General features: G+C 43.8%; 2 protein-coding genes across 2 annotated transcripts in view; one reads left to right on the forward strand and one right to left on the reverse strand.

Moving 5' to 3' along the window:
- The window catches only part of SYN2 (synapsin II), a 186,759-nt gene that overhangs the window by 21,402 nt on the left and 140,840 nt on the right, over positions 1-24,517 (reverse strand). The window contains exons 5-10 of the mRNA XM_047744488.1: positions 20,755-20,844; positions 9,223-9,285; positions 8,706-8,848; positions 4,368-4,442; positions 3,805-3,907; positions 1,656-1,805 (exon numbers count right to left, since the gene is read on the reverse strand). Coding sequence (XP_047600444.1) covers positions 1,656-1,805; positions 3,805-3,907; positions 4,368-4,442; positions 8,706-8,848; positions 9,223-9,285; positions 20,755-20,844 — 624 coding nt within the window. The remainder of the gene's footprint in view (positions 1-1,655; positions 1,806-3,804; positions 3,908-4,367; positions 4,443-8,705; positions 8,849-9,222; positions 9,286-20,754; positions 20,845-24,517) is intronic.
- Positions 12,940-21,033, forward strand: TIMP4 (TIMP metallopeptidase inhibitor 4). The gene is made up of 5 exons (XM_047744502.1): positions 12,940-13,128; positions 14,347-14,444; positions 14,836-14,950; positions 17,593-17,717; positions 18,346-21,033. The coding sequence occupies exons 1-5, from the start codon at positions 12,990-12,992 to the stop codon at positions 18,541-18,543; spliced, it is 675 nt and encodes a 224-aa protein (XP_047600458.1). The 5' UTR covers positions 12,940-12,989; the 3' UTR covers positions 18,544-21,033.

Here is a 24,517-nt window from a genome sequence, read left to right on the forward strand (position 1 = left end):
TTCTTATACATTATATTACTAGTTTTCTTAAACAACATGTGGAATACTGACTTAAATAAAGCTGTTTCTTGGGGTGCCTGGGTGGCTCGGTGGGTTAAAGCCTCTGCCTTCGGCTCATGTCATGGTCTCAGGGTCCTGGGATTGAGCCCCATGTCGGGCTCTCTGCTCAGCGGGGAGCCTGCTTACCCCCTCTCTCTCTGCCTACTTGTGATCTCTCTCTTTCTCTCTGTGTCAAATAAATAAATAAAATCCTTTTTTTTTTTTTTAAAGCTGTTCTTTATGGTTCAGGTCCATTATTATGAATATCAACTATGCTCCTATGCTATGATTCTGTGACATTCAAATGATAAGAACAATTTGCTTCTATACCATAATCCAGGCTGGTTTGTACTCTTTTTCCCTCCCCACGCCTTTTCTTCTATCTTACTAAAGGATTTCCAGACTCCAATTACTTGGCTTCTGAGGTTGTAGTATAATCGCAGCAAGGCAGTGATCTTTAGAAAAGGGAGTGAAGATCTTGAAGCCAGAGGTTGTAGGGAACCTAAGCCCTGAGGCTGCTTAGTTACTTAATAACAACAGGCAACCTTTTTGAGCATTTATGATACACTATATATACATACTATATTTTGGGTTCTTCATTTAATTCTCACAATAACCCTAGGAGAGGGGTGCCATTGTCATCTCTGCTGAGCCACATATAAGTACTTTATCCAAGGTCACAAAGCCAATAAAATGGAGCGTCCAGGATTCAAACTTTGGTAGTTTTCTTTTCAAAGTCCACACTCTGCAATCACCATTCTATTCTATCTCCTTAACTGTTTGAAGTGCGATTTTGAAAAAAAGATTTCTGAGAGATTTTTATGTTCAAGGAATTAATTAAACTTGAGGCCTAGAAAAGGTAGTAATTTCCCCCCAAAGTCACACAGCTGTTTAGGGGAGAACAGCTAGACTAGGACTCAGTTCTTGGATTCTTTGTCCCAAGCTCTTACCACTTCATTATGCAAAAATTCAGTGAGAAGAAAGTTGGGGGACATTTTTGCCAAGTGAGATATCTCCTAGATGGGACTTAAGACGTTCGACCCCTGCCTTTCTTTGGCCTATTCTAGAGCCACAGGGCCTGAGACACAAAAACTTCAATGTGGATTTCCTACCAGACTTGGCATCTGGGATACTGCCACTGTGAATGTGACTGGACATGAGTCACACACCATAGTCAACTGAAGAAAACTTCCTCTCTCTTAGGAACGAAAGCAGACTTCTAATTTGAGTTTTACCTCATCATTCTCTTCCAGAATGAGGGACCTGACCCTTTCTTCTCTCTAAGCCAGCAGATTTCTGATAAACACCCTTCTTTCTCCACAAATGTAGCAGACCCCTCACAGACAGTGAACAGCTGGTAAGAGGTCTGACCCAGCCCTTCCTCAGAGACTTCCCATTTAAAAGTGGGAGTATCCCAAGAGAAATGGGCTCTGGTTCCCCAGAGACTTCAAGTTCAGAGAGAAGAGATCCAGTAAGTACTGGATCTATAGAACTGGACAGTTCCATAGCTGATACTGCAGACTGCTGAGAAGGCTCCTCTATCCTGGAGCCACCACAGTCTATAGCAGTGGGCTTGGGAATGGTTCTTGGGTCTCCTATCTCTTCCCGCTGCTTACCTGTGGCTGCTGGGTGGTTAAGGGTCTCTGAGGGGACAGGACAGGGGTCCTGGACAGCAGCTGGTTCATCTTGCTAATGACTAGTTCAGTGATAAGTTGTCTGTCCTCCACCTGGTGTTCACCAATCAGTGGCATACTGCAGTCCATGACCTGGTAGAAGATGTAGCCCAGGTTAGGAAAGGGGCTGGAAAAATCAAAGGCCTGGTATAGACTTTCAGAATGAATAGAACTTAAGGCATCAGAGACAGATTGGGGATGAAACCGGTGTTCTTGTCTTCAGTTAGAAGCATGTTCCTGTGCAGAATTAGGACCTTAGTCTCCCCCTTCAGCAAACTTTTGCTTTGGCTCTTCCCCCCAGACTTCACCTAGGCCAGGGCTCAGTAGAGTGTACAAGATTCGTGGCTGAAGGTGGTAGGGAAAGGGAGACAGCAAGGGCTTAGAGATTTGTAGGCAGGGAAAGCAGGAATACAGAGGTCATTCCCTTAACTCTCTAGTTAGGAGTAGCCAGTTTTCATCTCTGAGACTTTTCACCCATGCAGTTTTTATCTCCACACAGTCTGCCCTTTAAACAACTAGGTTTCTGCTTTTGCTCATGACCTGGGATGCCTTCCCTTTTCACCACCATCCTGATTCTTCCTGTACCTCAAAGTCCAGGTAACTGTTTTCCTCCGTTAGGAAGTGGTTAGCTGGCTAACTAGGATCACAGACTCTGTAATCCAACTTTCATTTATGGATGAGAAAACGGAGTCCCACTGAGAGAAGGGGTAAGATTATTTAGAATGCTATGTGCCAAGTAGATCATGGAGTAGATTCTGAAGCCCACTTTGGGTTCCTGACACTAATCTTTTGCCAATACCACCAACTCCTGGCAAGGAGCCTTTCCTGCTCCCAGTAAGACTGGGCAGGAATATGAGTGAAGGAATCATATTGCTACCGACTTTCCCTTTAATATGGGGAAAGGGAGTCAGCAAATTGTGTTAGAGGACCAGGCTGAGTAAAGTATCTCCAAGGCTCAGAGAGATGCTAAGAAGAATCCCCTGTGCCTGGTGGTGGGTATTATGGAGGACACGTATTGCATGGAGCACTGGGTGTGGTGCATAAACGATGAATTCTGGAACACTGAAAAGAAATAAAACAAAACAAAAGTGTAGTGATCAACATAGTACGGTACTGTCATAAAAATAGATACATAGATCAGTAGAACAGTATAGAAAACCCTGAAATAGATTCACATTTATATTAAAGACAAAGTGGTGTGTGGGCATATATATAGATTATATAGTATATATATATGTATATTAATATTACTCAGCCATAAAAATGGAATATCTTACCATTTGCAAGGTTATGAATGAAGCTACGAAGTATGACAGAAGTGAAATAAGTCAGTCAGAGAAAAATACTATATGATGTCACTCCTGTGTAAATTTAAGAAATGTAGGAACAAAGGGGAAAAAAAGAGAGAAGCAAATCAATAAACAGACCCTTAACTCTAAAGAATAATCTGATGGTCACCAGAGGGCAGGGTGTGGGGATGGTTTAAAAAGGGCATGGGGATTAAGGAGTGCACTTGTAGTGAACCCCAAGTGTTGCATGCAAGTGTTGAATCACTACATTGTATACCTGAGACTACTATTAATGCTGTACATTAACTAACTGGAATTAAAATAAAATCTTAAAAAAAAAATCTCCTGTAACTAGGAAACTTGAGCTCTATCTAGCCCAAGCTGAGACACTGATTCACTCCATGGCCTTGAACACATGCTTATGGCATTAGGCCTTAGTTTTCTCATCTGCAAAATGAGCAGATTAAACTGAATGATTCCCAAATCCAATTTTCTGAGACCAAAAATGGTAAATCACTACAGTCTTCCCAGGGGAAGAGCATTAGGCTAGGACCCCAGGAACCCAAATGTGGCAACTCTTACCCAGCATGGGTCAGCCTAGCTGGTTGGAAACAATAGCTCCCTGGTGGTGGAGGTATTTCGCTATGCACATCCATTGGTCGTGTTGTCTGGGAACCATCCCCTGGCCTGAGAGACTCTGATCTAAAGGTAGTTTGGGTCACCCACATAGTTCTCAAGCTAAGAGCCTGGCTTCTAGCCTCGGGTGTTGTCTCTTACTGAGATACTCCTTGGGCCAGACTTACCTCAAAAATGTAGTCTTTCCCATCTTTGCCATGTACAGCTTTGACAGCACAGATGTCCAGGCCACCAAACATCTCAGAGCAGGTGTCTACCCACAGCTTGTACCTGGAAGGGATGGGAACGTGTTCTGAGGCTGGGGTGTTAGCTCATATCAAGCCTAACTGCTACTCATGATCTTCTTGGTGCCTCCACCTCTACTATCCCACCTCTTCCCACCTCCCCTTCCTCTCCCCATCAAGCATATTGCCTTCTCTACAGTGCTCTCTCACTTGAACTCCAGATTCAACCTATGTGTCCAGGCTCAAAGCAGGTTTCACATACTCTAGGTGGCCTTCGTTGGCTTTTCCAGTGCAGAGTAACTGCTCCTTTCTTGGAGCTTCTACATCATGTCCAGTCTTTATCTTCATAATTTAGCATATAACCCAGTCCTGCCTGATCTTGTTACCTAGTTGCTTGGCTCTTTGTGTTCTGTCCTGATTAGAGGATTCCTCTGGGCAGGGCTCATTTTTTATACCTCTTCAGCTATGGAAGCTGGGCTGGGGAGTGGACTCCTTCTCCCACTCACCTGTCTGACATGGCGATCTGCTCCAGCATTGCAGAGCCAGTGTTTGTCTTCCAGTTCCCTGAGATCGATGTCCTCCTGCAACAAGGTCCCACAAAGATAGGATAGGCAGTGAGCCACACGAGCAAGAGGGGGGCATGAAACTTCCCAGAATTTTAGCTAACTGCTGCTTTCCCCACCTGCTTCTTTTTTTGTTTGTTTGTTTGTTTGTTTGTTTTTTAAGATTTTACTTATTTATTTGACAGAGAGAGAGAGAGATCACAAGCAGGCAGAGAGGCAGACAGAGAGAGAGGGGGAAGCAGGCTCCCTGCCAAGCAGAGAGCCCGATGTGGGGCTCGATCCCAGGACCCTAAGACCATGACCTGAGCCGAAGGCAGAGGCTTAACCCTCTGTGCCACCCAGGCACCCCTTCCCACCTGCTTCTTGCAGAAGTAGCCCAGGCACCTGTCTGCTGAACTGAGAACCTGGCTGCCCTGCCAACCCCTACCCTCAATGTCCTTCTTTTCTTTGTAGTCCAGCCCAGACTGCTGTGGCTCCATGGAGCCTTCCCTAATCTTTTCAACCAGATGAACACTTGCTCTCCTGAACCTCACTTACAGTCCTATATCTATTTTTTATATTAGTTATTTGAGCTAAGTCTTAGGTCCACAAGTCATAAACTACTAGCAGCCTACCCACTTAGTATCTGGGCTGACTGGGTATATACAAACTGAATTCTGTTGATGCTGGGGACACTCTCAGGATTCTTGTGAATATCTCCCCATGGCTTCCTTACTAGCTCATTTATTGTTCATTCAACAGTTAATTTCTAAGAGCCTACAGTATTAACAATGTGACTCTGGACAAGTCAGTTAACTTCTTCAGGTTTAAGTTGCCTTGTCCATCAAATGCTGTTGATGGAATCAAGTCATCAACCTCCTCTCTGCTATGCCCTCTGCACCCTCTCCAACTGTGAGCAGGTGTTAGGGTCAACTAGTCTTAGACTAAATAGGAGGTGGCTGACCTTGCTTCTAGTTCTGGATTTGCTCTTGACTGGGTGGGTGACTATGGGTGATTCACTTTACCTCTCTGAGCCTCTTATCCCTGTGTAAACACAGGGTTGTTATGAAGATCAATTGATACAGATTTAAATAAATTGTAAAACATCAAATTATTAAATTTGGTTAATTTATTAAATAAATTAATTGGTTAAATTATTGATTAAATTATTAAATAAATTGTAAAACACCAAAAACAGGACTTCCTAATTATGAGTCTTCACTCAGACACAGTCAAGAGGGGGAGGATAGCCTAGGGGACAGAAAAGCACTGTGCACACTACTGACAGAGCTGTTCACATGCTATCCTTGTCACTTGCTACCATTTGGAGACTGGATGCATGTAGTAGTCTCTACTCAGCAGTTCCCAGGAGTACCTACCCCAGAGGTCTAATCTCAGACACTGATAAACCTAGACATACAGCTAGTTTTCAGAGCCCTGAGGTGGCCCAGTGAGTCAATGATGTGGTAATAACAACCCCTCACTCTTGTACAGTACTGACTGCTTGTCAGTATTCTTCCCCCGCAAACCCCTCACCAGAGCCTCAGTGCAAACCCCTGTTCTGAGCAGGCTGACATCCTCACCCCAACTTTATAGACAAGGAGATTAAGACTCAGAAAGGTTAAATGACTTGCCCAAAGTTGTATATCCAGTCAAATTAGACATTAGATTAAAAAAAAGTCCAAGACTCTTTGTTCCCTAATTGTGCTGTGCTTCCCCTATACCACATTGCCTAGTTCAGAAAACAAACAACTAACAGATGAGTGACTTGCAAAATCTGAGTAGAGACACAAAGATAGATCATAATAAAAATAACACTGTCCTTCTAACACTGATGGTTTATGAATGTGTCCCTGTGACCAGGTTGGGCTCTTCAAGAGCGGGGACAGAGTCATTCACTTCTAGGTCCCCAGCACAGGGCATTGGTATATAATAGGGTTTTGGAAACTTTGAGTGAATAATAATAATGTCCTTCACACTTCACACCTTTCTCTAACAATGAGATGCAGGGCACAGATCCATATAGGCCACTGGAACAGGGGGAGAATCAGGGGGCACCTAGAAGCCACTCACTAACAGCTCAACTACCTTTCAGGACTTGGAGGTCATCTGACCTCCACAGAGGGATGCACATTATTACCTACTGAGAGTAGAGCAGGAACAATACCCTCTGTCTACCAAATATGGCTGGTCTGAAACTCGAGAGTGAGAGCTAAAGGAGTAGGGAAGACTCTAAAAACCATATCTTGGCTATCACCAGGTCAATTCTTTCTGAAAGCAAGGGGATAGCTCAAAGTTTGGGGAAGAGGAGCCAAGGGGACCTGAATAACTGTCCCTTGCAAATTAAAGAAAGTAAATGTTTTCTAAAGTTTCTTTGGTGGCCCACCCTTCATCAGTATTAGAGGATTCTCTTTTCTTATGCTTCTTCAAAATTACTTTTAGAAATCCTAACCTTTAAAAATGAGATGTCTCCTTTTAAGGATCAAGACACTCTTGCTCTACTGTCATAAACATTTTGGGTTTATTTAGGGGATTTTGTCTTTTATTTTGTTATTATTATCATTATTATTTTAACTTAGGGGATTTTAAAAGTAAAGGATGGGAAATCTGCTTTCCTAGGTGCTTACACATACTGATTTTTCTGCTTATTTTAGCTGCTTTTTATAATGGTCTTTTAAATTATCTTGTCTTACGTTGTGTACAATTTTAAAACAATCCTAAATTCCTTTTTGAAGCAGCAAGACTTTAAGTCAAAAACTATAAACTTTTTTTAAAAAGTAGTAATCTAGTAAAAAAGTAAAAAAGATTCTATGCTTTGGTTCTACTCAAGGGCTCTTCCCTGAATATTTAATGGGTGCTTACTCTGTGCCTGCTGCTGCACAAGCTGTTAGGGGTGATTTCACTGTTCCTGCCCAGGGAGCTCAGAGGAGGGTGACAGAAATTCCCATTTGTGCAGAGACTAAACCAGAGGTTTGTGCAGGGAGGCAGAGCTCCTAACTAATTCCAGAGGTGGGGGAGTACAAACACTGAAGGGAGAGACAGAAGAACAATGGAAATGAATGGGCAAGGGAAAGGGAATCTGCTCAGTCTTAAAGTCTACTCAAATGCCGAGTGGCCAAGACCAAATTCATATATTAGAATGTTCTTGTTTATATAGGAAATACTACCCTGCAGATTTTAAAAAGTGAGAGGCTCATATTTTCAAAATTGGAATTGTAAGCTATTTGCATGTATATTATAGAAGATTTATATAGATTTCTGGTCATCCAGAAATCTTTTTGTTCTTTCAAGTCAGATGGAGGAAACTTTTAACTTTGTATTCTGGCAGATGGACACAGTCATGTGGAGAAGTCACCTATTCTTTTCTTTTCTTTTAAAGATTTATTTATTTATTTGACAGAGAGAAAGTTCACAAGTAGGCAGAGAGGCAGGCAGAGAGAGAGGGGTAAGCAGGCTCCCCGCTGAGCAGAGAGCCTGATGCAGGGCTCAATCCCAGGACCCTAAGACCAGAACCCTAGCCGAAGGTAGAGGCTTAATCCACTGAGCCACCCAGGCTCCCCGAATTTACCTATTCTTATAACCACTAGGTTTTTAATGCTCTGGCATGTTTTTAGGGTGATACATTTTCATTAGGAGTTTTTTAATCTTTTCAGAATTCTGATAACTGGCGAATTCTATGGATTCCTTTCAATGTACAAAAATACATAAGAGTTGTAAAGGTATAAAATAAAGTACCTAAGATAACAAAGAAACCCAATTTTTAAAATAATTATCAAAATAGTTATCAAAATCTTAAACAAATCTGTGATGAGTAAAAAAATACATCTTTTTGTAAATAACAAAACTATTTGCAGTGACAGGTCTAACAACTACCGTGTAGTTGAGTAGCAACAACTACCATGATTCTTGAGTAGTGATAAAAATAATTGGTATTTAGAGATATCAGTCATAACTGCAATATGAATAAAAAATGTCTGTGATTACCTTTAGCCTAAGTCACATGTGCTGTTGCTACTACTGTAGCCTGTTGCCGTGGTTTATAACTGAGGAGATGTCAAATTTCACTTAGAGGCTAGTGAAAATAAATATTAATTTGATTTCTCATCTTAGTTCATTGGTCCTCATCTGACTTGAAAGGAACTCAGGCTGGGAGCCCCTGACTTGAAAGGTACCCTCTCTCTGGTCTCTGCCTTTTGGGCCAGATGAGGTTAAATGAGAATTGGCTGCTACCTGGAGGCTCAGATTTTCCACTGGGCTGAGGAGAAAGTGAAGAGTATCTGCTGGCACTCCAGCCCCACTCACATATAAGCCTTGTAGTTGTTGCCTATCTTCTGGACCCGGATGTCATACTTGGCGTCAATAAAAGGCTCTGCTGTGGCATATGTCTGGGTGAGGGCCACCACACTAGCAATGTCCTGGAAGTCGTAGTGGTTTTCCACTTTGACCTAACATTGGAGCAAGGCAGAGAAGGAGAAAAGGAGACATACAAATACATATACTGAGAGTCACAAGAGCTCTGAGCCTCTAAACCCATCAAGATGTTATTCATCCAGATGTAAACCTGGATGCCACATCTCCCTAGGATACCCTTTCTTTCTAGCTTCCCCTCAAGGAGGGGAAAGGGCCCAAGGGCCCAAGCAAGTGGCCTGTACTCAGCTTGTTGGAAGAGGTCTGTTTGGGTAACACTCATAATTCAGAGGGGCCGAATCATCTCCTTGGAAAGAATTCATGGAGAAATGAGGCAAAACAGTCCATAACCAGGCTCTCTAAAAAGTGCCCTTCTTGGCCTCAACCCCAAAGCACAACAACATGGCCTTACCTTGCCCATGCCTGAGTGAGCATGACCAATCTTCACCACCACAGGGAATGTGGGCAGTGTCAGCTGAAAGCAGAGGAGAAAGGAATGAACTGGTCAGAGTGTGCCTCACTCTCTATGGCATTGTACAAATATTTTCTTGGTAATACCCTTGGAAGGGTCCTTTAAAGAACTAGCCCAACCTACTTACTTTACAGATTAAAAAACAGTATGGAGTTTCCTCAAAAAGTTGAAAATAGAGCTACCCTATGACCCAGCAACTGCACTACTGGGTATTTACTCCAAAGGTACAAATGTAGGGATCAGAAGGGGCATGGGCACCCAAATGTTTACAGCAACAATGTCCACAATACTCAAACTATGGAAAGAACTTAGATGTCTATCAACAGATGAATGGATAAAGAAGACGTGTTATACACACACACACACACACACACACACACACAATGGAATACTATGCAGCTATCAGGAGAAACAAAATCTTACCATTTGCAACAATGTGGATGGAACTAGAGGATATTATGCTGAGTGAAATAAGTCAACCAGAGAAAGGCAATTATATGATCTCTCTGATGTGAGGAATTTGAGAGGCAGGACTGGGGACCATGGGGGGTAGGGAGGGAAAAGATGAAACAAGATGGGATCAGGAGGGAGACAAATCATAAGAGACTCTTTTTTTTTTTTAAAGATTTTTATTTATTTGACAGACAGATCACAAGTAGGCAGAGAGGCAGGCAGAGAGAGAGAGGAGGAGGAGGCAGGCTCCCTGCCGAGCAGAGAGCCCCACGTGAGGCTCGATCCCAGGACCCTAGGTCATGAGACCTGAGCCGAAGGCAGAGGCCCCAACCACTGAGCCACCCAGGTGCCCCCATAAGAGACTCTTAATCTCATAAAACAAACTGAGGGTTGTTGGGGGATAGGGGAGTAGGGATAGGGTGGCTGGGTTATGGACATTGGGGAGGGTATGTGCTATGGTGAGTGTTGTGAAATGTGTAAACCTGATGATTCACAGGCCTGTACCCCTGGGGGAAATAATACATTATATGTTAATATAATATAAATAAATAAATATTCTGTGGGAAGATGCAGAAAACAAACAAACAAACAAAAAACCCTGCGCCCATGGAGCGAGAGTGACTTGCCTGAGGTCACAGCATACAATTAGCAGAACTGTAAGAACCCTGCTTGCCACTCAGTACTTTCTATACCGGCTCAGTACTTTCTATAAGAACCCTGCTCAGTACTTTCTATACCTTTAACATTCATTGCTTCAATATTCTCTGCATTATACAAATCCTGGGCAGGACCAGTCCTTAGCCAAAGAAAAGGCAAGGCAAGGCAAGGCAAGGCAAGGCAAGAAGAGGAGAGGAGAGGAGAGGAGAGGAGAGGAGAGGGGAGGGGAGGGGAGGGGAGAAAAGAGGAGAAAAGAGGAGGGGAGAAAGGGAAGGGTAAGGGAAAAGGAAAGGGAAAGGAAAAGGAAAGAAAGAAAAAGCATCTTTGAAAGGGTGAATTTTCTTGTATGAAAATTGTATCTTAGTAAACCTGAATTTAAAAAGAAATGTATCTTCGGAATCTTAATGTCCCCTTTGTCATGTACCTTTTAGTACCCTCTCCTTCCCCTTCAAACATCCAGCTTCCTACACTGAACCTGGATTTTCTCCCTCACTTTCACAATGTTGTCACTGCTCACCAACACCTCAAACTCAACACCAAACACAGCTTAGGATGCTAAGGCCTCTTTCTGCCCAGTTTGGGGTTTGGAAGAGAGCTAACAAGAATTCAACATGCAAAGACACCATTAAGAGTGTAAACTGTAGGGATTGGGAGGGAGACAAACCATAAGTGACTCTTAATCTCACAAAACAAACTGAGGGTTGCTGGGGGGAGGGGGGGGTTGGGAGAAGGGGGGTGGGGTTATGGACATTGGGGAGGGTATGTGCTATGGTGAGTGCTGTGAAGTGTGTAAACCTGGTGATTCACAGACCTGTACCCCTGGGGATAAAAATATATTATATGTTTATAAAAAATTTAAAAATTTTTTTAAAAATTACAAAAAAAAAAAAAAAAGAGTGTAAACTCTATCCTGAGGTAGCCATATTTTAACAGAGGGACAATAGAAACTTAAAAGAACTACCTTCCAAAGGCAGGGTTTCAAGTGGTTACCAAGTGGTGATGGAGGAAGTACTATGGTGGAGTGGAAGAAGCACTACACTGTTATATCAGGAGACTTGCATTCTAGTCTTCTCTGCCATTAGCTTTTTGTAAGTCACTTTATCTCACTGAGCCTTTGTGTTCACATTTGCCAAATGAAGAGACTGGACTGGATGCTTTTTGGGGTCTGTCCAATAATAAATACATCAGGCTCTATCATAGTTTGGGTGTTACATGAAGAATCAACTTGGTCACCAAATATCTTTCTAAATCAGACTCAGCTCTCTTTCAATTTCCTTCTTTTCAAACATCACTACCACATCAAAATGAGAAGATGTCTTTTGAAAAAATTGAAGTTAGATTCCCATGGGAATCCGAGGTGTGACCAGATGCTGGGAATACCTGACCTGAGGACTTCAATATTCCTGGCTGAGGCCAGTTGAAGCTGGGACAAAGAGCACCAAAGGGCCTTTGAAACATGTAGTTCAAGCCTATTTAACGGAGAAGAAAGTGAGGCCCAGAGAGGCAAAAATTGCAAAGCTACCTGTGACAGAATCAGGACCCAGCCTTCTACCTTCTAGTCCAGCACTGTGTGGAAATATCCTACAATAATCTCATGGGTTTCTTTGTATTTGGAGACTTGGAGCACTATGCTCTGTCAAACAGAGCAGACAAAGCTCTGGTTGCAGTGACCCCATGTGCCTTGCTTCTTTACTTTCTGAGCTGTCCTACCTTCTATGACAAGGTATAGTCAGTCCAGTGAATAATGATATGAGATAGGAACCAGTGTGGCCTAGGATCTGGAGAGGACTTTGAAGGTTTGCCCTCAGTGATGGGATATCCTGTGCTTTGAGCCCCCACCAAGAGCACTGTCCTCAGCCATCTGCAGAGTCTGAGGCTCTGGATATGGGAAAGAGTTTCTAAAGCACAGGCTGCTTTCTCTGACATCTCTCCCCACCCCCCAGCTGACAGCGCCAAGACACACACACACACCCCAACTTTCTCTGTCCTATTCCATTACTGTTTGCTGTTGCTTTGGAGCCTCATAAATAGGGCATTGAAAACACTTCCTGCAGCTGAAAGAAGCCCTGAGTAGCTTGTCTCATTCCCAGTGTGGAGCTCAGCAAGGGGTCCGTCCTCTCTGTCACTGTCTCTTTTGCCTGTTGTAATTCTGTCTGCCTCTCTCTGACTCTGCCTGTCTCACTTTCTGTTTGTGCCTCTCCTCACTCTTGTTCTTTCAGTGTGAATCACAGCCTATCGATCTTTCTGCCCTCATGCCTTTATCTTTGTTGCACTTGTCTTTCTGCCTTGACACCATCCTCTTTCCCAGTGCTTTCCCTCTGCTTCTATAAGGCTTGATTGCTTAGGCAGGGAAACAGACTAGGGGCCTCTCTCCTGGCTTCCCTCTTCCTTTTACTGAGCCTGCCAGTCAGGAGGGCTGTGGGTCCTGCAGCCGTGGGTGGCCTACAGCCAAAGGAGGGAGGAGCCCATCTGGGCGGGATTGGCCCTAGGTCCACCTCAAAAAGCCTGGGGTGAGGGGCACGACACGTTCTAGATGAGCCCCGGAGGGCCGGTTTGGTCAGACAGTCCCCACAGGCACAGTCAGGGCTTTGCGTGTCATGCCCTGGAGCCCCCGGACCGCGCCAAGCTGGGCGCTGTTGCTGCGGCTGCTGGCACTGCTGCGGCCACCGGGTATGGTTGAGGCATGCAGCTGTGCCCCTGCACACCCCCAGCAGCACGTCTGCCACTCGGCGCTTGGTGAGTCCAAAGGCCGGAGAGGACCAGAGCAGGGGGTGGTTGTGTGGGTTTGCTATGGGGCTGAGGTGAGCTGTAGACCTGGAGCCTGGAGGGAAAGGGAGAACAAATGCTGCACCAGTTACCTCCCACTGGGGCTGATGGGTCGGGCAGGGCTGGTGCCATAGCAACCTTGCAAGTGCAAAGCCTGGCTGACTTGCAAGGAAATGAAAGGGACCCCCATAGCGACCCCCTCACCTCTGCCTACTGCAATTGTGGACTTAAACAACAAGTCACGGGGAGCTATCCAGGGGCTGGATATTCTGAACTACTTGATGCAGGGGCAGGTGGGGAGACAGGAGCCAGAGGACTGGGCTTTCATTATAAACATCCCACTGTGTCCAAGCCTATAACTGATGTTTTACTCCATGTACCGCTCCCCACCCAAACACCTTTTGTTCTCGATCTTTCCTCAGCCTGAAATGCACCTTCCCATTCCCCTTAAATTCCTGGCAGACTCCTATTCATCCTTCAAGGTCTTATTCAGGTATCTTTTCTTCTATGAAGACTTCTTGACTTCTTGGTGCTTCCATGGTATCTCTAACAAAAATTTATGTACTCCCCGTATACTGTGCTGTTATTCTTTATAAGTGTATTCTCTCTACTAGACCAAGAGTTCTGCAGGATGGGGGACCTTATCTTAATCATATTTATGGACCTAGTACCTACTGTTGGGCCAAGCACATAAAAGAATTTTATAACCAGTTTTTGATTAACATCCAAATGGCAAGAGACAAACTACCTCTGTATAGGGTCAGAATATATGTATTAATTCAATAAACATTTACCAATATCAGCTTTGGGTAGGCTCTCTTGAGGCTTCAGGCTATATAGGTAGATGATTGCAAACTGACTGTCCTCAAGGGGTTCCTCCCTCCTTCCTCTACCCTGATGCCCACCTCCAACCCACTGCAATCTAGGTATGGAGAATTAGACTCTCAAAACAAGCAGGTAAAGTATAGAGATTATAGGATCCAGTACACCTGAGGAGTTTGAAACTTCAAGCAATTGTGGAGGATGAGTTTCCAGGTCCCCACTTTTACACACGTTTTTCCTCACAATCCAGCAAAACCTAAACACAGAATTTCCCTATAAAATTCTCCAGGGGTCCAGGTCATCCAGATCCCAGATGAACTCCTCCCACAGGTTGCTGAAGGTCCCCTCTTTTCTCTTCTTATGCAGCCATTCGGGCCAAAATCTCCAGTGAGAAGGTAGTTCCTGCTAGCACAGACCCTGCTGACACTCAAAAAATGATCCGGTATGAAATCAAACAGATAAAGGTACATGGGGAACAGGACAGGGCATCGAATTCCTTGGGCTGTTGGGAGGAGTGGGGTCTGTGTACTGGGAGGGGGGCTGGTAGGCAGGTAACCTAGTTCATTGATCCTGGGGTATTGATGCTGAAGTGGAAGTGGCTGACATTTGCGAGCAGGGCCCACAGGCCTTAGTGTCCATCCATGGGGCTATTAGAGGTATTCTCACCCAAATAAACTAAGGTTTAGATTTTTCTAAAGATAGAAATGACCCAGTTGGGCCATCTGTGTGTACCAAATCCTGAACTAGACTTTTGCTTAATATCTTTTAGATTGAGAAATGAGTTTTTCCTGTTAAGATATAAAGTATACTCACTGACCCAACACTGCTTTTTTTTTTTTTATAATTGCCTTTCAGATGTTTAAAGGGTTTGAGAAACTCAAGGATGTTCAGTATATCTATACACCTTTTGATTCCTCCCTCTGTGGTGTGAAACTAGAAGCTAACAGTCAGAAGCAATATCTTTTGACTGGTAAGTTGAAGACCAACAAGCAACCCTAATAGTCTCTGTCCTAAGGAAAGCAGTCAAGAAGGAGCCAGGGCTGTCCTTGGGCAGCAAGCTGAGCTAGGTGGCATTTTCTTGGGCAGAAAACAGAGCTGTGTTCCTAAGAGCCAGCCTCTGAGTTGGGAGGAGCTGTGGTAACCTTCCTTTCAATGCTAGAGTCTTCGTTACAGTGATCTTGGCCACTGCTTCACTACTTTAAGGACAGGCTGCTCTTCCAGGCTCAGGCAGCTGGTCCCATTTTTAAACAGTTTTAACTGATGTAAGTTTGATATCTTGAACCAAAAATCCACTCCTCTGAAACTGCCCCTTGTGGGTTCAGTTCGTCCTCTGCCCATGATGATCCTTCAGAGGCCCAAGGAACATAAACATAGGCACTCTAGCTCTAGGTCTGCTGCTCATGGTTCCCAGACCCCTTCCTAGCCTGGCCACCTTATCAAATGGGATAGAGCCTGTCTCTCCCCTAGCACAGGCCCCTAAACTGGACACTGCATTACAGGTGATGTCTTGATTCACAGAGTAAATGAGGATTGTGCATGTTAACCTTGCCCCCAACACACATATTATAGTCACAGTGGCATTAACTTTAGATAGCTACATTGGGTCATGATATTGGCTCATAATGAGACTCTGCTAAATCACATCACAGGTCATATACTGGGGGTATAGTAAAGCACAGGCCCTAACAGGAGACTTCAGTCTAACAAGTCTAACAAGTCTCTATGAACTTGGGCCCAGGCAGGCCTCCATACTCCACCGGTTGGGACAGGACAGTTAGGAAACCACACAAGATTATGACTACATAAGTGAATGAATGCAATACTAAATTATTTTGAAGTTCAGGGACAAGAGGTAAGTGTGTGACTGTAAACAATTAGGGAAGCTTCACTCTGTAAGTGGGACCTAAATTGCCCCTAAAGGAAGAAAAATATTTGGAAAGAAGGCAAGGAAAAAAAAAAACAAAAAACAAACAAACAAACAAAAACCACACAGCAGGTGGGGATACAGAAGGAATTTCCACTATTTGTCCATCCATTCAGCAATAACGACCACCTACTCACTGCAGGCCTTGTGCAGGAGGGTGGAGACTCAGTGACAAGCCACAGTCCTCAAAAAGCTCACAGTCCAAGCTTGGCTCTTGAGAAATCATAGCTATTAGAAGTCACACTGGTAGGGGCTTGCCAGACCTAAGGATGTAGAATTGTGTTGATCTGGGAGCCTATGGTTGGGAGAGACAGAGGCAGGGCATGTCACTGAGCCCTTCATGTCCCAGGATTAGCAGACAAGGCTACCTCATTCCCTCTGTGTACCTAGCCCTCTGCCAGCACTGTGGTGCATAAGGGGAGGAGGAGATATGTTCTTTGCCCTCAAAAACATCAAGTCTAACTGAGGGTGGGGATAAATGAAAAAATACAAGTCTACTGAGAAGTCATCAGTGGTGCCCATGCTCTTTAGGAGAAGGCATAAGCTCTTTTGTCTAATGTTGAAAGCCCCTGTGACCAGAACACTGCTGACCTTGCCAGCTTTATCTTCAGCCAAGTGTGGATAACAGCTCCCAACCCTTCATATCCCCCAGAGCTGAACTAAACTACTTGCAGTTGCAGAAGGTGTTCTGCTGGGCTGTGCCCCTCCACCTCCACAGGGTAGTCCCTATGTCCAGAAGTCCTTTCCCTCATTTGTCTCATAGGGGAACTCCGATCCACCCTTTCAAAGACCAATACAAGCATCAGCTCCTTTGAGACACCTTCCTTGCCCCACACCCCTTCCACAGATGGAGATAATTGTGCCTTGTTCATTCTTATACTGCATCTTATACATAATCACACAACAGTATAATTTTTGCCTACTTACCTATCTGCCCTACTGGTTATTAAGCTCCTTGGGGAAGAGATTCTGTCATATTTATTTCTGGATTTCTGGGTACCAAGTCGTAGTAGTTGCTCAGTGAATAATTGAGTGACTAAGGTTCTAAGAGAGGTGTGGGCTAGGGGGTCAGAGATGGCTCTGAGGACACTGTGGTACTGAAAAGGGCCTTTGGAAGCTAGGAAAGACTTTGATAAGTAAAGAGGGGACACTTTCCTATGGGGAAGAGGAGAGACTCACCAAGATAGGTATCAACAGGGCAGGACACCAGGCTATGCAGATACTGGGAAGGGTTGGAAAAAGTAAGGGACCTATTATTTATGGAACCTTCTGTGGGCCCAAGCTGTGCTGGGAACTTTACAGACATTCTCTCATTTAATCCTGACAACAACTTACTACTTTCATACTTTGAGCTGAGAAGTTATGTGACTTTCTTAAGGTCACATGGCTGTAAATGAGAGAAAAGAAGGCAGTTGCGTCAACAGTCTGACTTTAAAGTCCATGTTTTTCTCTCTACACCACTAAAGGAAAAGACCTTCATCCCACAACTCTCTCAAACAAACATAATCTGTTAATATCTTTGATATAAAAATTATAAAGGTTTTTCTGGTTCTTTCACTGAGCCCTATGTCACCACTGCAACCAAGAAGCCATTGAAGAAATTGTAGTTCTGGTCTCTTTGCGGACCTGGGCTCCTGGAGCTCCATGAGCAAATTCCTCATGCTAGGTTTTCCTCCATTACCCCGAAGGTCAGGTCCTCAGTGATGGAAAAGTCTTCATCCATCTGTGCAACTACATCGAACCTTGGGAGAACCTGTCCTTTTTGCAGAGAGAGAGTCTGAATCACCACTACCATCTGAACTGTGGCTGCCAAGTAAGGGAATATCCATTTGCAAGGTCTTTGGGGGCTGAGGGAAGGGTCTTGAGACTTGCAGCCGTATTCCTTCCTTTGTGCATGCATTTATTCACTTATTGTACTATATTTGAAATCTGCCATGGATCAGGCACTGTATTAAGTTGGGGATGGAAAAGCAACATGGCCCATAGTTCATGATCTCAAAGTACTTACATTTTTGGCTGGGAAGGTGGCTATCATATAAAGAATGAGATAACATAGCTACCGTTTAGAGAGAGTCTACTTTCTGCCAGGCCCTGTAATGATGTATTTCCTTAAAATATTTAATTTAGTCTTTATAACAAATTTATGAAGAGTTAAGATTTCCATTTTAAGGTGAAGAAATCAATGCTGTAAGAAGTGATCTGCTCAGGGTCAGTGATGGACCAATGACCTCAGGCCTGTCTGACTCCAGAGATATCATTTGAGAGACAATACTGTATGTTAGGAGATGGGGAAAGGAACTCAGAAGGAAGTTTAGGGACTAGGAAAGGCTTCAGGAGTCAGGGGCATTTGAACTGGGTTGTAATGATATGTAGGAGTCTGAAAGGCAATAATGGAAAAAGGACACCATACTCACGTTGATGTTGTGTGGCTATGACTCTAGATTACCACCTGCTATACAGTGCCCTGTACCATCTCAGCTCCCAACGAGTGCCTCTGGACAGACTGGCTGTTGGAACGGAAGCTCTATGGGTACCAGGCCCAGCATTATGTCTGCATGAAGCATGCTGATGGCACCTGCAGCTGGTACCAGGGCCGCCTGCCCCTCAGGAAGGAGTTTGTTGACATCATACAGCCCTAATAGGGGCCAGTGACCATCACACTCCTTCAAGCATCCTGAAGCCCAAGCCATTTCTCCTTCCCTGTGGAGCTCTGGCTATCACCATCCACCTCATCACTGCCAGCCAATGGAAAGTACCAAGTGGATGGTCTGGCTAGTGTTAGGATAGGGATGGGGCATGTTACAGCTTGGATCCAAATGCCAGCCCGGCACCTGTCAAGGGCCACAGAAAATAACATCACTTTTCTAGCCAGCCTTCAGCCCATCTCCCCTGTGTCCCAAACCCTTTTAGGCTAGCTAGTAACAGAAACCTGTTACTGAAAGTTTTGATTTTGGCTTAGTTTGTTTTTGAAAGCCAGAACTGTTCCCTTTTCTCCCCAGGAGAAAGCCAGAACTATTCCCTTAACTGATCTGATAGGGGAGAAATGGTGATTATTATACATAGGAGATAATGTAGCACTGTGATGTACAATAACAGAAGGTGGGCTGACAGAATCAGACACAAGCTGATTCGGAGGAATGAAATGAACAACCCACTATGGCTGTATGTCCTTTACTCATGTCCCTATGCATCCTAATCCTCTCATATACTTTTTTCTGTTTGGGGAGACACTTGGGGGAATACAGTCACTCACTGTGAGACCTGCAATGGCTTAACCTCATTCTACATGCTATAATCTCCTCTATACCATTCCTAGCAGAGAATCTGGTCCAGTTAACATACCTCTTTGGATAAGAATAGACTTAGGTATTATCTCTCCAGGTCAACTATCTTTAATGTCCTCAACTGATGTCCATAAAGCTTCTCCTCGATTTCTTTAAGAAAGTCCTTCTCTACTAGATTACTAAGGTCTTTATTCCTAATTCAGATTTTTTTTTTTAAGCCAAAAAAGCCTTTCTCTTGTAGAGATGAAATTCCCCTTTAGCTTTTGACACCTCAGAGAGATCTTAGGAGGAACTTTCTCAAGGGTCAATTTCAGGACAGAGGACATGAGAGAAATAACACAAAGACACTTGGGGGAAAAAGATGGTAGGTGGGGAACATATTTTGCAACTGTTACAACTGTTCTCACTGGTCAGCCCTGCTAGACTTTATGGCATGAAAAAAGCCAGCTTTGCCCCCTGTCTGCCCTAAAGTTCACTGCCCTCCACCACTGTGTATTAGAGTCCCTAAGAACTCTAAGCACAGACCCCTTAGGGTTCCTTAGATTCTGCAAGGCTTCCTGGCTTGCCCTGAAAGAGAAAGATCTTATGTTCATCTCAAGGGTTTATGAAGGATGAGGGCTTAAAGTTTCAGAGCCTCTCCCTGGCAAAGATGAATAAGGTAGTTCTTTTCAAGGCTCAAGTTTACTATTCATCTTTTGTGTGTGGTTTGCTAATAAGCAGGGTCATGACCAATATGCCAAATGAAGGTTCTTGATTCACAGAAATGGTTCCAATGGAGATCCTTTTTGGAGTAGGGCTCTCTGTCCCACATTACAACACTGGAATGCTATGGAAGAAAGTCTCCATTGGTGGGTTAAACAGGATCACCAACTGACCATGCAGGCCCGGGGCAGAGAATGTAGGGACAGACAGGAAGAAGGGAGTTGAGCTAGAGGTGGTCATAAAGAAAAAACATTAGTTGTAGCCTCCTCACCACCAACCATGCCATCTCTCTGTTCCTTCTGACATCCTAACATGGCCTCAGAGAAGGCATAGTGTTAACCCAGTCTTATCGCAATCTTGAGGAAGCCAGAGGAATGGAAGGGGCTGGTGAATAATTATAGGAACAACATCTTACATCTGAGTTGTGCTTCACACTTTTCCAGAAGGCTATCACCTAATCTCACTTACGTTTTATAAGTACCATATTAGATATCCTGGCCAGGAATAATTATGCCATTGAACTTTCCTATTGAGAAACTCACACACAAGGAATATAATTAGTCCAGTGATATGTGGCAGGGCCAGGGCTAGAACCCAAAACAGTAGGATCTTCTGATTGTTGATACACAGATTTATTAGTTTCTCAACTTGATAAAATGCCCATATTTCTACTCTTAGCTATTTGGTCTCCAGACTTTGGAAACAAGGGGTTATCGACTAAAATTCAGCTGCTCTAGCCCCACAGTTCAATCCCAAAAGAATGTCTGGGGTTGAAATGCTGAGGCCCTCTTTAGGGCCCCACAATCCCCATGTGGCTCAGAATGTAAACAGCAGAGGAACTAAAGTCCCCACTCCATCACCTACCATCTCTTTATGGTTGGGGTAGTATGTCTGCTCAATGAGTGGGAACTTTTCTCCTCCCAATGTCTTGTAGATGGCCACCAGCTGGGCAAACTGCAAAAGAGAAGCAAATGATTCAGTTTATCTAGACACTGCTTTAGACAAACATCAATCTATCAAACAAATATTTACTGAGCATTTGCTCTGTTGGGGACTTTGAACAAAACACTGAGAATATAAAAGGTGTACAATTCTTGTTTTTAAAGAACATATGCACTGGGTGTGGTACATAAACAATGAATTTTGAAAACACTGAAAATAAAATTAAAAAAATAAATTAATTTTTAATCATTATTTTAAAAATTTAATAAAATTAAAAAAACAAAGCAGCCAAAAAAAAAAAAACAAAAAAACATATGCATTAGTTGGGGAAGGGAGGGAGAATGCACTAACATTCATTCAGTATCTATAAAATTTTACAGTATTTCATTCATTTCCTATATCAAATTGATGAACTAGGTGTTTTATCATCTTTATTTTACATATGAGGCTCAGAGATGGTAGAATAGTTGCCTGAAGTGACAGAACTACAAAGAGGTGAAGCTCGGATTGAAATTTAGATCTCTAACTTTAAATATATGCATCTCTAGAGATGACAATTGATAAAGCTAGATAGGTAACATGGGGACAAGTCTTGAAAGTTCCAAGTCTAAGAAAGGAATGGTAGCTGTTTTCTGCAGACAGTATGGAGTCATAAGAATTGGAGCAGGGGTCATGAATAAAGCTGTTCTTTAGGAAGATAATTGATGCTCATGGTATGCAGGATAGACAGACCTAGACTCTCTAGGACTTACTACTCATCTAAGAACAGAATTCTGGATCCTTTACCTAGGAGAATCCAGAAGAACTCTATGAAGAGGTGAGATACACATACTTACAGTCTGAGGGTTGAAAAGCCTCAGGCAAACATCTAGCACCCCCTGGAGTTCCCTGCCCCCACATTTTATAAGTGAAGAAACTGAAGCCCAGAGAGATCACTTGCCCAACATCACATAATAGTTGAAGTGGGATCATAGCCAGGCCCCTTTATTTCCAAACTATAACTCCTCCTGCTGCCTTTCAGACTCTGCAGAGACCATGATCTTCCTGTAGGAAACACATAGGACTTTTCTGCTCAATCCATTCAAACACACACCCACCCACACACCTCCAGTGCACTGGCAGCAATGGTAATCCAGCATCTTCCCTGTAGTGCTACTTGGGTTAGTTTACACTTGAAACCACTGATATCTGGAACTGCTAGAAGGAAAAGTTGCCAGATCAAACTTGCCTTCTATTTATCAAAAAAAGGAAAGCTAGAACATTTTTCAAAACCCTAGGTCCTATTCTCAACAAGGGATGTTGGTACAAGAGCTAGGGGGACAGGGGAGGAGTAGAAACTTAGAACTAGGTTAGAGTCTTCGGGTTCTTGTTCTGCCTTGAGCTCGCTAGGTGTCCTTGAGCAAATGATTTCTCCTCTCCAGGCCTCATTTTCTTCATATATAAAATGAAAGGAGTGAATTTGATCAGTTCTTCAAAATTTTTACCATAAAGGAAGATCATTTTATTATATTTCCTCCCAAACTCCATTATCAAACTGCAGTTTAAGTGATCATATATTGTGATTCTTTTGTTGTCAGGGACTGAATTTCATTATTTTTGAAATGCTGGAAAATGTTGGAATTTCTGAGTCACTCCCATCTGTGACATGGCTGGTGTCTATAGATCTTGAGAGCCTCCTCTAAAACTGAAAAGTACGATTCAGGGACTCTTGAACCCTGGAGATTTTATTATTGAGAGACTTCAGAGAGTCTCTAGACCAGACATCTCATTTTACATATGAGGATACAGAGGCTAGAGAAGCAAAGGAAAGCATAGGTTACCAGATCATGCCTGGAATTGGGACTGCACTAGGACAGCAACCAGGTAGGTCACTTCCTGCCCCATTGCATGTTTCACTGTACCTTGCTGTCCTTGCCGTTTTTTAGTTTTTCAGCTTGCTTTGACTGTCAAGACAAACCCCTCAGACCTTTCTTGCCTTCTCTGATTCTCTCCATCACCCCATCTGACCTTTAAGTCCTGCCTGCCCATCTTGGCCAGCTTGGGTTCCTGTACTGCCTCTGGATACCTGCCTGAGCTCCCAAGGCTCTCCAGCATCACCAGCAAGCTGATGCCAGCTCTGCCTAACAACCTCTGTCCTGCTGCAACCCACGCCCTGGCATGGCACCAAGGCATGTGGGGCCTTATCTTTCTAGCATGTGGGAGAGTTACACAGACACCACAGCGATGCCAGGAAGGCCCTCGGCAAAATCCCAGAGTCCTGGGACAGCAAGACTAAAATGGCAGCCAGTTCCCAGGCACTAGTTAGGTCCCTGGGAGCTCACCCTACCCTACTCCACTTTATCTCCAGCAGTCCCTGTCTGCTCAAGGTACTGGGCTTGGCATCTAACCCCTGCCTCCTTGGAAACTTAGATTAAGTCACAAGCACACAGTTACCAATTAAACAAATGTAATATCTGATAAGGGTTATTTCCTCTATGATAGACAAAAGAATGGATTTAGGAGCTGGGGGTGGTGTTGGCAATGAATAGGAAGATAATGTTCATTATCACCACTTCTTCATTGAATCAGGAAAGACTTCTTGGAAGAAATGAGATTTCAGAATCAGTCTTGAGTTTAATATGTTATCCGTGGCCCTCCTGGAAATAAATGCTTTAATTCAACTCCTGTGCCTCTGTCTCTAAAACACCCAGATGGAGTGATAAGATTTTTAGATAAATTTGCAGCAATATGGGATGGTGGCATTCTTACTTTCTCTGGAATGCTACCTTCATTGATAGGGCCACTTCTGCTTCCAAAATCCCAGGGCACAGCCTGCCCTGACCAATATATAATAGCAGATGTGCTCAGAGACACAAGGTAGAACCTTAACCACCCAACTGAGGGCTCTCCTCACACCAAGAACAGTCACAATAAAGAAAGAGAATATGAACAAAATTCATCATCTCAGAGGAACCCTCCCTTCATGGTCACCAAATTTGTTCACTTCCATTAACAAGTAGAGAACAATATATAAAATGCCATTAGTGTGGTAGCTGCTTAATGAAAATGAAGGGAGAACTTGGTGTCTGGCCAGGGAGCCTTGCTGTTCTCATGTGATGCCAAAGGCAATGTGCTGGGATTGTGAATGGGTGTGAATGTGAACCCTCACCAGATCCCAGATGCCAGGAGGGGCGAAGCCCTAGGCATAGGCTCTCTGATCCTCCCACCCTGGCTTCTGGCATAGTTTTGGAACATAAAGGAGGGGACTATTTTCTTTAAGAGATCCTAAATACGAGGGGACTATAACAACCAGGCTGGCAAACTGGTGATAGGTACTACTATTATCCATCCCTAGTTGACAGACAAAGAAACCAGGCACAGAAAAGTTTACTTAGAAGAAATAAACTAGCAATAGCAGAATCATCCTGTGTGGCTATGAGATAGACAAATTCTAGCAGGTATTGAAAGGGCGGGGAAGGAAAGGGAAGAAAAGGGCTAGAGCTTATGTGCAGTAGGGAAAGTTGTGTAACTAGGGGGAAAAGGGAAGTCCCTAGAAAAGAAACTCAGTGAAGGCCTCAAATAATGCCTTCACATTTAAATCATACAACTCTTTTAGCTTGTTTCTGCAAAACTCTAGGATTCTTACGTGCCTCAGGCCAGAGGTATCTGCATGAGTGGTGATCAGGAACCCAACTCTCCCTCCTCA

The sequence above is a fragment of the Lutra lutra genome, chromosome 1 (assembly GCF_902655055.1).
Source record: "Lutra lutra chromosome 1, mLutLut1.2, whole genome shotgun sequence".
NCBI lineage: Eukaryota > Metazoa > Chordata > Mammalia > Carnivora > Mustelidae > Lutra > Lutra lutra.